Source organism: Pongo abelii, chromosome 5 (genome assembly GCF_028885655.2).
Source record: "Pongo abelii isolate AG06213 chromosome 5, NHGRI_mPonAbe1-v2.0_pri, whole genome shotgun sequence".
Lineage (NCBI taxonomy): Eukaryota > Metazoa > Chordata > Mammalia > Primates > Hominidae > Pongo > Pongo abelii.
Window position 1 is genome coordinate 108,874,215 of NC_071990.2, and position 18,654 is coordinate 108,892,868.

The window sequence follows — 18,654 nt, forward strand, 5'->3', positions numbered from 1 at the left end:
TTTTTTTTATCTTTAGTAGAGATGGTGTTTCACCATGTTGGCCAGGCTGGTCTCAAACTGCTCACCTCATGATCCACCCACCTTGGCCTCCCAAAGTGCTGGGATTACAGGCTGGAGCCACCGCGCCGAGCCAGAAAGATTCTTTATGCCTCTTCCCTGTCAGTCCTACTCTTCCAACAGCAGATACTATTCTATCACCATAGATTAGTTTTGTCCATTCTTAAGTTTTATATAAATAGAATCATATAATGTATACCCTTTTGCACCTGACTTTGTTAGCTCATAATTATATTTGTAAGTATACCAGCAGTTCATTTCTTTTTATTGCTGAATAGTAGACCATTTTATGTGACTATGCCACAATCTGTTAATTCATTCACCTGTTGATGGACTTCCTATTGTTTCCAGTTTTAAGCTATTTTGAAAAGTATCTGCCAGAAACATTGCTCTACAAGTCTTTTGTGGACATATGTTTTTATTTTCCTGGATAATTACCTGGGAGTGGAATCGTTGGTTCATAGGGTAGGTTATGTTTAACTTTATAAAGAACTGCCAATTTTCCAATGGTTATACCATTTTCACTCCCAGCAATGTAAGAGAAGGCCAGTTGCTCCATATATTGACCGAAATTGGAGCTGTCAGTCTTTCATTTTAGCAATTCTAGTGGGTGGAATTTAATTTGCAATTCCTGTATTATTAGAGATGCTGAGCCCGTTTTTATGTGTATATTGGCTATTTACATATCTTCTGTTTGAAATGGCTGTTCAAGTCTTTTGCCCAAATTTTATGGTGTTGTTTGCCTCTTACATTATTGAGCTGTAGGAATTCTTTATATATTCTAGAGACAAGTCCCATGACAAATATAAGTACTGCAAACCTCTCTCCCAGTCTGTGGCTTATCTATTCACTCTCTAAATACAGTCTTTTAATAAGCAACAGTTTTAAATGTTTGAAGTTCAAGATAGCAACCTTTTGTTTTATGATTAGTGGTTTCTCTGCCCTTTCTAAGAAATGTTTCCCACCCCAAGATCATGAAGATATTGTCCTGTGTTTTCTTCTAATTTTTTGTTGTTGTACTTATCACATTATAAAACCTATGATTCATGTTAATTATTGTGTATGACGTGAGATAAGGCTGAGGGTTCACTCTTTCCCCATATGGATATAGAGTCATCCCAACATCATTTGTTTGAAAGACATTTCTGTCCTCATTGAATTCCTCTGGCACCTTTGTCAAAATAAATGAACCTCATGAATCTATTTCTGAACGCTTGATTCTGTTTTATTGATGTTTTTGTTTATACTTATGCCAATTCCAAACTCTCTTGGTTACTATAACTTTATAGTAAGTCTTGAAATCATGTAGTATAAATTCTCCAACTTTATTTTCCTTTTTCAAGATTGTTTTGTAATTTGCATTTGAATTTCCATATAAGTGCAAAAAACCTGCTGGCATTTTCATTACGAATGCATTGAATTCAATTTGGAAAGAATTGAAAATTTAACAACATTGAGTCTTACAATCCATACATATGGTATATCTCTCCATTTACTTAAGACTTCTTGAGTTTGTCTTAGAAATATGTGTGCAGTTTTTGGTGTAGATGTCTTGCACATTTTGTTAAATTAATCACTAAGTCTATTTGGGTTTTTGATGTTATTTTGAGTAGTACTTTTACTTCATTTTCCAGTTAATTGTTGCTTTTACACAGAAATACAATTGATTTTTGTACAATGACTTTGTATACGACTAGTAAACTACTTCTAAGTGACCATATATAGTAAGGCTTTTTGTACATTCCTTTAGATTTACTATATACATAATCATATCATTTGTGAATTAAAAATCATACTTCTTTGCAATCATTTTGCCTTTTAATTTTTTAAATTTCTTTTCTTGCCTTGTTACAGTGGTTGGAAATCCAGGATAATGCTGAATATAAGTGGTGAGAAAGGACATCCATGCTTGTTCCTGATTTTAGGTTAAATTTTAAAAATATTTAAAGTAAGATGTTATCTTTAGGTATTCATAGATGCTCTTTATCAAATTGCGAAACTTTCTTCTATTCTTAGTATCCTAAGAGGTTTTTTTAATCGTGAGCAGACATTAAATTTTGCAAATGCATTGTCTACATCTATTGAGATGATCATATAATTTCTGTCATTTATTCTGTTATCATGCAGAATTACACTGATGGATTTAGAATGCTAAACAAGCTTGCATTCCTGAAGTAAACTCCAGTAGATTATGACATACTATCCATTTTATGAGTTGATGAATTTTATTTGTTAATAATTTCTAAGGATTTTTGCATCTACATGCATGAAGGATATTGGTTTACAATTTTCTTTTCTTACAGTATCCTTGTCAAGTTTGATGACAGGATTATGGTGGCCTCAAAGCAACAACAAAGAAATAAGAAGTGTTTCCTCTTTCTCTGTTTTCTCAAAGAGCATATATAAGATATATTATTTCTCCCTCAAGTATTTGATAGAATTCATACAGAAGTCATCTGACTCTGAAAGTCTTTTTATGGAAAAGTTTTTCATTACAAATTCATTTTTTTAATATAGAAGGCTTTTCTGGTTTTCTATTTCATCTTACATCAGATTTGGTCAGTTGTGTTTTTCAAAAAATTTGTTGTGAATTTATTAACATAAATTGTTCATAATACTTCCTTATTATTATGTTAATATTCTTAGTGATGTAGAGATGCCTCCTCTTTCACTCCTCTGCTGGTAATCTGCATTTTTCTTTCTTTTTCTTGATCAGTCTTGCTTGGGGTTATCAATCTTATTTATTGATCTGTTCAAAGAACTTTTGATTTGCCAATATTTCTCTATTGTCTGATTTTTAGTCTATTGATTTTTGCTCTTAATTTGATTGCTTCCTTTTTTCTACTTTGGACTTAATTTACTCCTCTTTCTCTAGCTTTTTAAGGTGAAAGCCTAAATAATTGATTTTAGACCTTTTACTTTTCTAATGTGAATATTTAAAACACATATTCCCCTCTACTCACCACTTTAGTCATATCCAACACATTTTAGTATGCTGAGCTTTCTTTTCTGTTTTCATCAGTTCAAAATATTTTCTAATTTTCCTGGTGATTTCTTCCTTAACCCAAGGGTTATTTGGTAGTATGTTTTAATTTCTACATATTTGGGGTTTTCCTGACGTTTCTGCTATTGACTTCTAAAACACTCTGTATGATCTCAGTCCTTTGAAATGTATTGAGATTTGTTTTATGGCCCAGCTTATTGTCTATGTTGGTGAATGTTCCATGTGCATTTGAAAAGAAGGTGTATTCTGTAGTTGTATAGTGTTCTATAAATACCTATTAGTTAAGTTAGTTGATAGTGCTTTTCAAATCCTCTATACCCTTGTAAGTATTTCAGTTGTTCTATCAGTTACTAAAAGTGCAGTGTTAAAATCTGCAACCATAATTGTGAAATTGCCTATTTGTCCCTTTATTTCTGTATGTTTTTGCTACATGTATTTTGAAGCTATGTTATTATAGTACAAATACATTAGGAGTTTCACGTCTTCTTGATGATTTGACTCTTTTATTATTATCAGTGTCCCTCTTTATTTCTGATAAAACTGTTTGTCTTTAAGTCTACTTTGTATGATATTGCTATAGTCACTCCCTCTTTCTTATGATGAATGTTTGCACAGTATCTTTTATTGATCTCTTACTTGTAACTTACCTGCAATTTTATATAAAAAGTCTGTCTCATGTAGCCAACATAGTTGGATCTTGTTTTTGTTATTCAGTCTGATAATCTCTGCCTTTTAATATGTGTTTGCTCCATTTATATTTTATGTAATTATTGATAGACAATAGACTTGAGTTTAAGTCTACCATCTTTCTATTTGTTTACTTTTGTCCTTTTTTCTCTTTTCCTGCTTTCTTTTGAATTAATTTTTTTTATAATTTCTTTTCATCTCTGCTTTTTGCCTATACATCATTGCTTTCCTTCTTGGCTCAACTTCACTTATACTTTGTTCTTCAGTGGCTAATCTGTTGCTAACCCCATCCAGTGATTTTTATGTCTTATACTGTATTTTTCAGTTCTAGAATTTCAATTTCTACTTGTTTTTATCTTTAGAGTTTCCATTTCTTTTCTAAAACATCCATCTCTTTTTCTTAAATTATTTAACATATTTAAAATAGTTGTTTTAAAGTCCATTATCTGATAATTGCGATATCTAGGTCCACTGTGGATATGTTCCCTTTTTTTTTTTTTCTAGTATTGAATCCACAGTGGGAATGTGGTTTTTTGTTTTGTTTTGTTGTTTTGAGATGGGGGGGTCTCAATTTGTTCCCCATGCTGGTCTTGAATTCCTGGGTTCAAACCATCCTCCCCCCTCAGCCTCCCGAGTAGCTGGAATAGACTATAGGCACACACCACTGCCCTCAGCATGGATATGCTCCTATTGTCTATATTTTTCTTGACCATGGGTAACATTTTCCTCCTTCTTTACATGTCTAATTAAACAAAAATTAAACTCCAAAAATTGTGTTAAACAGTGGATAATGTAACATACTAATTTTTTTGCTTGGTTTTATTTATTTCCCAGAGTCGCAAGCCCTTTTCTCTATCTAGGGGCTATTCAAATTTGCCTATAATTGAGTTGGACTAGTGCTGAGCTGCAGCTTTATTTAGGTTGAGTTTACCTGTCCTTTGCCCAATACCCAACCAGTCTCATCTATTTTTTGTTTACCTTTGAATTCAACTCCTGCGGGAGTCCCCCAGGATGCAAAAACCAGAAGAATGTTGGAAAAGATGTGATTTTTATCTACCTATTAGCCTCTCCTTCACTGGTCCTTTCTCAGCAAAATTCAGAAAGGGGGAGGTTTGGAGTCTTTTAAAAATGAATTTGTGTTTTTTGTGTATGTGTTTTGTGCCACTTAAGAATTTATTGCATTTCGGGGAGGAGCCAAGATGGCCGAATAGGAACAGCTCCAGTCTACAGCTCCCAGCGCGAGCGACGCAGAAGACGGGTGATTTCTGCATTTCCATCTGAGGTACCGTGTTCATCTCACTAGGGAGTGCCAGACAGTGGGCGCAGGTCAGTGGGTGAGTGCACCGTGCGCCAGCCGAAGCAGGGGCGAGGCATTGCCTCACTCGGGAAGCGCAAGGGGTCAGGGAGTTCCCTTTCCAGGGGTGACAGATGGCACCTGGAAAATCGGGCCACTCCCACCCGAATACTGTGCTTTTCCGACGGGCTTAGGAAACGGTGCCCCAGGAGAGTATAGCCCGCACCTGGCTCAGAGGGTCCTACGCCCACGGAGTCTCGCTGATTGCTAGCACAGCAGTCTGAGATCAAACAGCAAGTCCGCAGCGAGGCTGGGGGAGGGGCGCCCGCCATTGCCCAGGCTCGCTGAGGTAAACAAAGCAGCCTGGAAGCTTGAACTGGGTGGAGCCCACCACAGCTCAAGGAGGCCTGCCTGCCTCTGTAGGCTCCACCTCTGGGGGCCCGGCACAGACAAACAAAAAGACAGCAGTAACCTCTGCAGACTTAAATGTCCCTGTCTGACAGCTTTGAGGAGAGCAGTGGTTCTCCCAGCACGCAGCTGGAGATCTGAGAACGGGCTGACTGCCTCCTCAAGTGGGTCCCTGACCCCTGACCCCCGAGCAGCCTAACTGGGAGGCACCCCCCAGCAGGGGCAGACTGACACCTCACACGGCCGGCCAGGTACTCCAACAGACCTGCAGCTGAGGGTCCTGTCTGTTAGAAGGAAAACTAACAGAAAGGACATCCACACCAAAAACCCATCTGTACATCACCATCATCAAAGACCAAAAGTAGATAAAATCACAAAGATGGGGAAAAAACAGAGCAGAAAAACTGGAAACTCTAAAAAGCAGAGTACCTCTCCTCCTCCAAAGGAACGCAGTTCCTCACCAGCAACGGAACAAAGCTGGACGGAGAATGACTTTGACGAGCTGAGAGAAGAAGGCTTCAGACGATCAAATTACTCCGAGCTACGGGAGGATATTCAAACCAAAGGCAAAGAAGTTGAAAACTTTGAAAAAAATTTAGAAGAATGTATAACTAGAATAACCAATACAGAGAAGTGCTTAAAGGAGCTGATGGAGCTGAAAACCAAGGCTAGAGAACTACGTGAAGAATGCAGAAGCCTCAGGAGCCGATGCAATCAAATGGAAGAAAGGGTATCAGCCCTGGAAGATGAAATGAATGAAATGAAGCGAGAAGGGAAGTTTAGAGAAAAAAGAATAAAAAGAAATGAGCAAAGCCTCCAAGAAATGTGGGACTATGTGAAAAGACCAAATCTACGTCTGATTGGTGTACCTGAAAGTGACGGGGAGAATGGAAACAAGTTGGAAAACACTCTGCAGGATATTATCCAGGAGAACTTCCCCAATCTAGCAAGGCAGGCCAACATTCAGATTCAGGAAATACAGAGAACGCCACAAAGATACTCCTCGAGAAGAGCAACTCCAAGACACATAATTGTCAGATTCACCAAAGTTGAAATGAAGGAAAAAATGTTAAGGGCAGCCAGAGAGAAAGGTCGGGTTACCATCAAAGGGAAGCCCATCAGACTAACAGCGGATCTCTCGGCAGAAACCCTACAAGCCAGAAGAGAGTGGGGGCCAATATTCAACATTCTTAAAGAAAAGAATTTTCAACCCAGAATTTCATATCCTGCCAAACTAAGCTTCATAAGTGAAGAAGAAATAAAATACTTTACAGACAAGCAAATGCTGAGAGATTTTGTCACCACCAGGCCTGCCCTAAAAGAGCTCCTGAAGGAAGCGCTAAACATGGAAAGGCACAACCGGTACCAGCCACTGCAAAATCATACCGAAATGTAAAGACCATCGAGACTAGGAAGAGACTGCATCAACTAACGAGCAAAATAACCAGCTAACATCATAATGACAGGATCAGATTCACACATAACAATATTAACTTTAAATGTAAATGGACTAAATGCTCCAATTAAAAGACACAGACTGGCAAATTGGATAAAGACTCAAGACCCATCAGTGTGCTGTATTCAGGAAACCCATCTCACGTGCAGAGACACACATAGGCTCAGGATAAAAGGATGGAGGAAGATCTACCAAGCAAATGGAAAACAAAAAAAGGCAGGGGTTGCAATCCTAGTCTCTGATAAAATGGACTTTAAACCAACAAAGATCAAAAGAGACAAAGAAGGCCATTACATAATGGTAAAGGGATTAATTCAACAAGAAGAGCTAACTATCCTAAATATATATGCACCCAATACAGGAGCACCCAGATTCATAAAGCAAGTCCTGAGTGACCTACAAAGAGACTTAGACTCCCAAACATTAATAATGGGAGACTTTAACATTAACCCCACTGTCAACATTAGACAGATCAACGAGACAGAAAGTCAACAAGGATACCCAGGAATTGAACTCAGCTCTGCACCAAGCGGACCTAATAGACATCTACAGAACTCTCCACCCCAAATCAACAGAATATACATTTTTTTCAGCACCACACCACACCTATTCCAAAATTGACCATATACTTGGAAGTAAAGCTCTCCTCAATAAATGTAAAAGAACAGAAATTATAACAAACTATCTCTCAGATCACAGTGCAATCAAGCTAGAACTCAGGATTAAGAATCTCACTAAAACCGCTCATCTACATGGAAACTGAACAACCTGCTCCTGAATGACTACTGGGTACATAACGAAATGAAGGCAGAAATAAAGATGTTCTTTGAAACCAACGAGAACCAAGACACAACATACCAGAATCTCTGGGATGCATTCAAAGCAGTGTGTAGAGGGAAATTTATAGCACTAAATGCCCACAAGAGAAAGCAGGAAGGATCCAAAATTGACACCCTAACATCACAATTAAAAGAACTAGAAAAGCAAGAGCAAACACATTCAAAAGCTAGCAGAAGGCAAGAAATAACTAAAATCAGAGCAGAACTGAAGGAAATAGAGACACAAAAAACCCTTCAAAAAATAAATGAATCCAGGAGCTGGTTTTTTGAAAAGATCAACAAAATTGATAGATCACTAGCAAGATTAATAAAGAAAAAAAGAGAGAAGAATCAAATAGATGCAATAAAAAATGATAAAGGGGATATCACCACCGATCCCACAGAAATACAAACTACCATCAGAGAATATTACAAACACCTCTACGCAAATAAACTAGAAAATCTAGAAGAAATGGATAAATTCCTCAACACATACACCCTCCCAAGACTAAACCAGGAAGAAGTTGAATCTCTGAATAGACCAATAACAGGAGCTGAAATTGTGGCAATAATCAATAGCTTACCAACCAAAAAAAGTCCAGGACCAGATGGGTTCACAGCCGAATTCTACCAGAGGTACAAGGAGGAGCTGGTACCATTCCTTCTGAAACTATTCCAATCAATAGAAAAAGAGGGAATCCTCCCTAACTCATTTTATGAGGCCAGCATCATCCTGATACCAAAGCCTGGCAGAGACACAACCAAAAAAGAGAATTTTAGACCAATATCCTTGATGAACATTGATGCAAAAATCCTCAATAAAATACTGGCAAACAGAATCCAGCAGCACATCAAAAAGCTTATCCACCATGATCAAGTGGGCTTCATCCCTGGGATGCAAGGCTGGTTCAATATACGCAAATCAATAAATGTAATCCAGCATATAAACAGAACCAAAGACAAAAACCACATGATTATCTCAATAGATGCAGAAAAGGCCTTTGACAAAATTCAACAACCCTTCATGCTAAAAACTCTCAATAAATTAGGTATTGATGGGACATATCTCAAAATAATAAGAGCTATTTATGACAAACCCACAGCCAATATCATACTGAATGGGCAAAAACTGGAAGCATTCCCTTTGAAAACTGGCACAAGACAGGGATGCCCTCTCTCACCACTTCTATTCAACATAGTGTTGGAAGTTCTGGCCAGGGCAATTAGGCAAGAGAAGGAAATCAAGGGTATTCAATTAGGAAAAGAGGAAGTCAAATTGTCCCTGTTTGCAGATGACATGATAGTATATCTAGAAAACCCCATTGTCTCAGCCCAAAATCTCCTTAAGCTGATAAGCAAGTTCAGCAAAGTCTCAGGATACAAAATCAATGTACAAAAATCACAAGCATTCTTATACATCAATAACAGACAAACAGAGAGCCAAATCATGAGTGAACTCCCATTCACAATTGCTTCAAAGAGAATAAAATACCTAGGAATCCAACTTACAAGGGATGTGAAGGACCTCTTCAAGGAGAACTACAAACCACTGCTCAAGGAAATAAAAGAGGATACAAACAAATGGAAGAACATTCCATGCTCATGGGTAGGAAGAATCAATATCGTGAAAATGGCCATCCTTCCCAAGGTAATTTACAGATTCAATGCCATCCCCATCAAGTTACCAATGACTTTCTTCACAGAATTGGAAAAAACTACTTTAAAGTTCATATGGAACCAAAAAAGAGCCCGCATCACCAAGTCAATCCTAAGCCAAAAGAACAAAGCTGGAGGCATCACACTACCTGACTTCAAACTATACTACAAGGCTACAGTAACCAAAACAGCATGGTACTGGTACCAAAACAGAGATATAGATCAATGGAACAGAACAGAGCCCTCAGAAATAATGCCACATGTCTACAACTATCTGATCTTTGACAAACCTGACAAAAACAAGAAATGGGGAAAGGATTCCCTATTTAATAAATGGTGCTGGGAAAACTGGCTAGCCATATGTAGAAAGCTGAAACTGGATCCCTTCCTTACACCTTATACAAAAATCAATTCAAGATGGATTAAAGACTTAAATGTTCGACCTAAAACCATAAAAACCCTAGAAGAAAACCTAGGCATTACCATTCAGGACATAGGCATGGGCAAGGACTTCATGTCTAAAACACCAAAAGCAATGGCAACAAAAGCCAAAATTGACAAATGGGATCTAATTAAACTAAAGAGCTTCTGCACAGCAAAGGAAACTACCGTCAGAGTGAACAGGCAACCTACAAAATGGGAGAAATTTTTCGCAACCTACTCATCTGACAAAGGGCTAATATCCAGAATGTACAATGAACTCCAACAAATTTACAAGAAAAAAACAAACAACCCCATCAAAAAGTGGGCGAAGGACATGAACAGACACTTCTCAAAAGAAGACATTTATGCAGCCAAAAAACACATGAAAAAATGCTCACCATCACTGGCCATCAGAGAAATGCAAATCAAAACCACAATGAGATACCATCTCACACCAGTTAGAATGGCAATCATTAAAAAGTCAGGAAACAACAGGTGCTGGAGAGGATGTGGAGAAATAGGAACACTTCTACACTGTTGGTGGGACTGTAAACTAGTTCAACCCTTGTGGAAGTCAGTGTGGCGATTCCTCAGGGATCTAGAACTAGAAATTCCATTCGACCCAGCCATCCCATTACTGGGTATATACCCAAAGGACTATAAATCATGCTGCTATAAAGACACATGCACACGTATGTTTATTGCCGCATTATTCACAATAGCAAAGACTTGCAACCAACCCAAATGTCCAACAATGATAGACTGGATTAAGAAAATGTGGCACATATACACCATGGAATACTATGCAGCCATAAAAAATGATGAGTTCATGTCCTTTGTAGGGACATGGATGAAATTGGAAATCATCATTCTCAGTAAACTATCGCAAGAACAAAAAACCAAACACCGCATATTCTCACTCATAGGTGGGAATTGAACAATGAGAACACATGGACACAGGAAGGGGAACATCACACTTCGTGGACTGTTGTGGGGTGGGGGGAGGGGGGAGGGATAGCATTGGGAGATATACCTAATGCTAGATGACGAGTTGGTGGGTGCAGCGCACCAGCATGGCACATGTATACATATGTAACTTACCTGCGCGTTGCACACATGTACCATAGAGCCTAAAGTATAATAGTAATAATAATAATAATAATAATAAAAAGAAAAAAATAAAAAAAATAAAAAAATAAAAAATAAATAAAACACTAAAAAATATATATATATATATACAGAAAGTGATATGCACAATTCTGTCATTTTATATGCCTAGAATTGACAAGCTATCAAACTATGACCCAGAGGTCAACCCTCATCAGCTGCCTGTTTTTGTAAATAGTTCTGGTGGGACATAGCCATACACCTACACGATTATTGCTGCTTTCAGGTAATAGGGCAGAGTTGACTCATTGTAACAGTGAGCATTTGACTCACAAAGCCTATAATATTTACTAAGTGGCTCTTTTCAGAAAAAAAATTATGTGCAATATTCCGTGACCTCAAATATATGCTTTAAGCATGCAATAACAAAGGGTATATTTTTTAAACCAAGATGCTCATTTTAAAAGCTCTGAGTATATATAACTTCACCTGTTTTGCTACAACTTCCTTATTATTAGTTATGCTATTACATAAAAGTATCTGTATTGCATGATAAAACTTTTAAAACTTTACTTACACGATCTTGTATGGGCTGGCTATCTGCTAACATTGATTTCTGTGCTCCGTGTGATGTCAGCAGCATGGAACATGATGGAACATTGCTCCAAAGAGCCACATGGCCATATATTGGAATGGATTCTGTAAGAGTCAAAGGTACGGATAAGAGGATTAATAATTATATATTGAGTAATCCTCCCTTCCTCAGATTTATGGTTACCTACATACCTGATCATGCTATAAAAAAAACAGGAAGACTCATATGGAGAAAGCTGCATAAGTCAAGACTGAACTTCTTGGGGAAATCTTTTCTACAATCCTCAGAGTTCCCCATAATTTAACTCATGTCCTTGCTGACTAGAGCTACATCGTTTTGGAGAAAAAAATCATATATCATTTTTTAAAACCTATAATGCTTCATATAGCTCTCTAGTAAATTGCCTTTCTCTTTATCACAAAATATCACAAAGCACACGTGATGTCAAATGTATTTGTGTGTTTGATATTAAGTTATTGACCAAGTCTGAAGAAGTTGTTGAAAATAAGTTGTAAACGTTTATTCTAAAAGTGAGGTGGCAAAGTCTCCACTCAAATACGAAGTAGTAAAACACAACATCATAATATAGTATAATATTTTAAGGTATATGTGATTGGGGGGGTATAAATATGTCAACAGATTATGTGATTAGAAAATCTAAAAACAGTGTAACTTCTATGTTTTTTATAAGGGTAATCCAACTTATTATGCCATTTAAAAAAGTAAAGTAGTACAACTTTTATTTTATAAAATAAATTAAGAAACAACCAAAAAAAAAAAAAAAAAAAAAGAATTTATTGCTTTTCAGCAATAAATCCATCTTTCTTTCCCCTCTCTGTGATACTGGGGCCCAATTCTACAGACATTACTTCTTTGCCAGTTGGCTTAATGTTAGGTCCTGTCAATAGAGGGCATTGGAGACACATTGCAAGTCTGGAAGAGGAAAAAAGGACTTTTTCTTCTTCCAGTGTTGTATTTTTCTACTTGGTGGCAAGTAGATCAATAAGCAAGGGTCCTGGCAGCGTTAAACAGAGGAGGACAGTTATTTGGTTTAGGAGCAAGTGCTCCCCAATATCAGTCAACTTGCCCTGTCCACGGACAGGAGTCTGAATCTCAACCTTGCAGGGGCTCCCCTCTTTCCAGTTTCTGAGTTCCTTCATCATTTACTTTTCTTTCAACTTTCAGAGTAGTTACTGCTCTCTGCATTTACTACTTTAAGAGTTTTTTATGTTAAAACTTCCCTATTCCAATTGCCAATGTGGTTTACGTCTTCTGACTGAACCAGAGGGTCCTTCAGCTTCCAGTCCCTTCTAGTAGCACATGCTGTTATGTAAAGCCCAACTGATTTCTCCTTGTAAATTCTCTGTCTATGGTAAACCCACTCTTCAATTGCAGACCAAGGTCACTCTCTCACTGTTCTCCAGACCGCACTATCTTTATACACACGATTCCCAACTCCTGTAATCCCTTCCCCACCTCCGTTTTCTGGCTAGGTACATAAAAGTCATCCTCCCAGATGGCTCAGAGGGCATCTCCTTGGCGAAACTCCAGTCCTCCATCCACCTATGCCTGCCTACCCACCCCCCACCCCAGGTATGGAATCTATAACTCTGCTAATCCTACAAAGAGCTCATTTCTCTCCAGAATAGAGTCCATCAAGATTTTTTTGTGTCCATTACTTTCACTAGTCTCATAGAAAAGTATGGTTTTAATTTCTCCTGGTTTTTCCCAAGTCCAAATGTCTTTCACATCCTTCTACATCCTAACTGGAAGCAGAAGCTTCTAGGTATTCTTGCATATGCAAAGTTCCTGGAAGGATATGTTGCTGACAGGGTGTATGACTGAGAAATGTGGAATGGGGGTTAGCACATGGAGGGTGGAGAGAGAAATTCTGACTTTTGACTACAGTCTTCATTGTTCATTTCTTTTTTTTTTTTTTTTTTTTTCTGAGACCGAGCCTTGCTCTGTCGCCCAGGCTGGATCTCGGCTCACCGCAAACTCCGCCTCCCGGGTTCAAGCGTTTCTCCTGCCTCAGCCTCCCGAGTAGCTGGGATTACAGTCACCCACCACCATACCCGGCTAATTTTTGTTGTTGTTGTTGTTTTTTGTATTTTTAGTAGAGACAGGGTTTCAACATGTTAGCCAGGATGGTCTCGATCTCCTAGCCTCATGATCTGCCCGCCTCAGCCTCCCAAAGTGCTGAGATTACAGGCATGAGCCACTGCACCCGGCCTATTCATTTCTTTACTCAACAAATGTTTCTCAAGTGCCTCCTACGTGCTAGTGTTCTGAGCACTGAGGATACAGTATGAGCAACAACAAAAAGTCACCGTTCTCACGGAACTCATATTCGTGAGAGACAGACAATAAACAACCAAATAATATGCAGCAAGTCAGGTGATGATAAATATTACAAGAATAAATTAGATTAAGGGGGATAGAGCGTGATGGCAGTGAGCATGTTATTTGACATTGATGGTCTCAGTCTCACTAAGGTATATTTGAGCAGAGACTTCAAGGAACTTAAAGCTATGGGCATATGGGAGTGAAGAACATTCCAGGCAGAGAAAGCAGCAAGTGCAAATGTCCTGTGGTGGACAGTTCAAAGACAGTCAGGAGGCCAGGGTATTGGGTGCAGGGTGACCGAGGGAAGGCAGGGTAGGAAATGGTGTGGCAGAGAAGTGGGGGCAGAGCATAGAGTGTCTTGCAGGCCACTTAAGAGCATTGGCTCTTTTTCTGAGGAAGATGTGGAGTCACTGGGCATTTCTGAGCTGAGCAGAAATATTATCTGACTCATTTAAAAAGGCTCACTCTGGCTGCTAGTTGGAGAGCACAGCTTTGTGAATTCTGTACTAATTTACTAATTTACATTTTAAACATGAAACATGTGTGTGTGTGTGTGTGCGCACAACTTGTATAACTCAAAAATATAATTAAAGAAAAAGGTCTGCTACAAAATAAGCCCTGGCAGGATGCCCACAGTTACTGGAGGCCAGGCCCCAAGGCCAGGCGCCCATGGGAAGGCAAGATGGGATCCAGGGCTCCAGTCTCAATTTTAATTTCAGCCTTTCAGATGCAGGGTGCCCAAAGGAGAGTCTGGAGGGGCCAGGAGAGAATGTGGGCCAGAATCAAATTGCAATATGTTGCAATTTGCATTCCAAGTATATCTAATTTTCAGAATCAAAATACGATATTTTATACCTATGTGTATATATGTACAGACACACACACACACACACATATTTAATTTTTAAAATTGGCTTAGCTCTCCAAACCATCTTCTCCTAGCAAAGAATATTATCCAGTTGTCCCTTTTTTAAAATCTCTGGAAAGGATAAAGTGTGGCAGCCAGGGCTGGTCTCACACCTGTAAACCCAGCACAATTGGGAGGCCAAGGCGGAAGGATTGCTTGAGCCTGGGAGTTTGAGACCAGCCTGGGCAACATCGTGAGACTCTATAAAAATTAAAAAATTAGCCAGGCATGATGGTGTGCCCCTGTGGTCCCAACTACTTGGGAGGCTGAGGCAGGAGGATCTCTCAAGGCCTGGAGCTCAAGGCTGCAATGAGCTGTGTTCACACCACTGTACTCCAGCTTGAGCAACAGAGTGAGACCCTGTCTCAAAACTAAACAAATAAAGTGGCAGCCAGAGCCCAAATGAGGGCTTTACACAGTCAGTCAACTCAGCTCATCCTCACAATAAGCCTGTGCTGGAGGCATTCCTACCTATTTTTCAGGTGAGGAAAAAATGGCTATAGGAAGCAAAAAGAGGGATCAGTAGGCTTGAGGGAGGAAGTGAGTACTGGAGAGTTAGGGGTGTGGAGCAGGCATGGGGTGGCTGTCAAGGGTGGTGCCATCAAAACCATATGGCCCCCAAATCTGAAATGTTCTCTATTTGGCCCTTTATAGAAAATGTTTGCTAACCCCTCTACTACACCATCAGCTCCATGAGGGCTAGGATCACACCCTACTTATCTTTTATTCTAAGACAGTGCCTAAAATACAGGGATAACAAAGTCTAAATGAATAAATGAGAAAACATCAGATATCATCTTTTTTAGCAGCATGCTTATTTTCACTAATTGTGAGGAGGACTGAGATTGTGGCCTTTTGAAAGCATCACGTCCTTCCATTTTCATACCCCCATTTAAATGAAAGTGAAGAATGGCAGCCACTGCTGAAATACTTAATATACCTGAAATCTTGACACTGGCCTGATTTTATGGGCCCTGATGTTTCTGTTACATGAAAGCTGTCAAACTACACTTGAAAACCCCAGTTACGCCCAGACTCAGCCAAAGCCACATTTTCAACTTGACTCTGTGTTTTTAGAACTATAAATTTTCCAACTTAGCTCAGCGAAGAGTGACGTAAATTTGTACATATGTGGTGAGCTGTTTTATAGGCCCTCAGATCTAAGAGCACAAAGCAGCTGTAATACTGGTAATGAGGCCTGATGAGAAACCAGCCTGGTTCTGAAATACAATATTCCTAATTATAATAAGAACAATGGCATTGAAATTTGACAGACATTACCTCTGAGGAGAGCCAGGATGGACTGGGGAGTCACAGAGCCTGGGAGCCGAGAGATTGTCATGGAGGCCACGGTTATGAGTTCTTGAGCCATATATTCCCATCAAGCTCAGAGAAGTGGCTAAGGAGACACCACTTCTCTTCTCTTCTTTCCTCATTGAATAAGATAGGATTTACCACAGGGCCAGGTGATGCCACAGAGGCACCTGTGCCAACTGCCTTCTACTTTTCCCACACAACAAGGGTCCAGAAATCTTCCAACTTAAGAGTCCCTTCTCAACTTAAGGACAATCAAAACAGAGATTCCCCCCCAGCTCCCAATAAACAACGAGCAAGGGCTCAGCCTGACAATCCATATTATATTCAGAATGTTCAGCACATGCTCATCTGTTCCTCATAGCAACCTGTACAGGCTTCCTGGAGGAGGTGATCCTTGAAGGGCAGGAAGCCCACTTCTGGCCCTTTGGACATTCATCTGACTTTGTGTCTCTGCACATCGGGGTGAATTGTTGCATGTGCCCTGCCTATCATCGATGCTTAATAATTATGTGTCAGGCTCACTAACAAATATAAGTAACGCCACCAACCGGTTTCTACTTGTCCACTGACATGGTGAGATCTATCAGCCACTACCCAGAGCATAGTGGGGATTCTGCCCCTTAATGCTGGCCTCTGGTGGGCCCACTACTCTGCACTGGGCCTTCTAGGACTTAGCATTGGGCCTCCAAAGCTGGCACTGGACCATCATAGAAGTGGCTGGCTTTGAGTATTTAGTCCCCAACCCAGCCTGGCATTGGGCTCCTTACCTCCAAATAATCCCGCCATCTCCCACTGGAGCTCCCACCCCAGCCCCAGGACTCATGATGAAAGAGGTGAGGATGGAGGTTTAGTGTGGTTGGACATGGCCATTCTCAAAGCTGCATCACTGACCCAAGGGCAGCTGCCATCTGTTTCTCTAGATTATTGGCTGTTTGCCCATGTGGTGCCTGCAGCTGGGCAGAGCTTCAGGCCCCACCCCATGAGAATGAACCGCCTGCCCGCTGGCAGAGTTGGCTCCCTCCACCCTGGGCTCAGGTGCTCCTGTGCATGAAATAGCTGGCAGCAAAGCACCAGGGTAGGGAGAAGAGGGAAATTTAAATGAGTCTTAAGGGACTGGAAAAATAATTTGATGAAATGTTCCTAAGCTTTTTTTTTTTTTTGGCTTAATACCCATGAATTGCAGGGGCCATGTGTGCTAACAGCTTTTGATTTATGATGCCTTTATTGTTGCATTGTATTTAAGCCAGATGATGAAAAGGTAGCAAGAGTAAAAAGACCCTTTTACAAAATGCTTTGGGATCCATCATGGGGTCAAGCCATTTCTGTCAATCTTTGCCACCACTTTGTTAAAGCAAGGGCTCTGGGCGCTGACAGCTGAGTAGCTAATTGCTGTTGGACGCCAGCCCACCAGGCATCTTCCTCCTCCCCTTAGAAATTTTGCACTCCCTCCCCCAGGTCCCTTCCTCTAGCAAGACCTTTTAATGGCCGCTGAAGGCCAGGAGGGAGGCTCGCCTTGGGTAAACTTTGAGGGGCCAGGTCTTATCCAGCTGCCACAGCACAGAGATATTCCCAGGACCTCTAATTAAAATGCCTACAGTCCAACCAATATGCTCCTGTTTCATTGCTCAGGGGTTACAAAGCTCCCAGCAAATGCTGAACACAAATTAACAAAACGCTGTGTCAGCCTTTCTGGTCCCATTACAATGTTATTGTCATATTTATTAGCACAATTCCCTGTAGGACACTGGTAGAAATATCTAAAAAGTGAGTTAAGCACTCTCCTTGGCTATTTGGGGAAAATGCTCTGCCATTTCCCCGCGGAGCACATAAACTTTGTTTGCAATTTGTGCTCACAGCGACTCCCAGCCGAAGACAATCCATTCCTGTTCTTGTACGGAAAGGGGGCTACGTTCTCTCAAACTGTAATTATCTTCTATTCACGCTACTGTAAAATGACTAGGTTGTTGCCACTGCTTTTATTTCAAAGAACAGTTCTATTATCCGTTTACAAAATTTAACAACCTACAGCACTTCCATGAATTAATTACAGTCTGAGGGGAGCATAAACACAAACTTCACTGATCACGTTGTTCTAAATCACATTAGCCTAATTGCTTGATATTCGGAATTGAGTTGACTTTTGCACATCTCGCTCAATTACTCCCCACCCTTTGTGTCTGTCTGACTGCCTGCTTCTGCACTCCTCTGCAGGGGATGGGATGTATTTTCCCCAGAGTCAGAGGAAAGCCAAAGGGGGAAAAAACCTCTTTGGAATGTTTCACAAGGAAGGAAAGATATGTTACTATGACAACTTGTTTTTGGCAACCACAATGACATACACCCCAAAACCTTCCGTCTTCCTCCTTGCCCATCAGAAAGATATTATCAAATCATGCAGCAAGAGAAGGTGAAGGTTCTAAACACTATATATAAAGATGGCACCAAGGCAGTCTGTGTGGAGAGCCAGGGTCCCAGGAGTCAAGTGAAGAGTGCTGGTTTGTTTTTTGTTTTTGTTTTTGTTTTTGTTTTTTCCTGGAGAGATGGGGGTCTCACCATGTTGCCCAGGCTGGTCTCAAACT

General features: G+C 39.9%; 1 protein-coding gene across 9 annotated transcripts in view; it reads right to left on the reverse strand.

Moving 5' to 3' along the window:
• Nucleotides 1-18,654, reverse strand: part of SCML4 (Scm polycomb group protein like 4) — a 149,751-nt gene that overhangs the window by 92,470 nt on the left and 38,627 nt on the right. For all 9 annotated transcript variants that reach the window (XM_054557947.1, XM_054557948.1, XM_054557949.1 and 6 more), the window contains one exon: nucleotides 11,488-11,609. In XM_054557947.1, coding sequence (XP_054413922.1) covers nucleotides 11,488-11,553 — 66 coding nt within the window. In that variant the 5' untranslated portion in view covers nucleotides 11,554-11,609. The remainder of the gene's footprint in view (nucleotides 1-11,487; nucleotides 11,610-18,654) is intronic.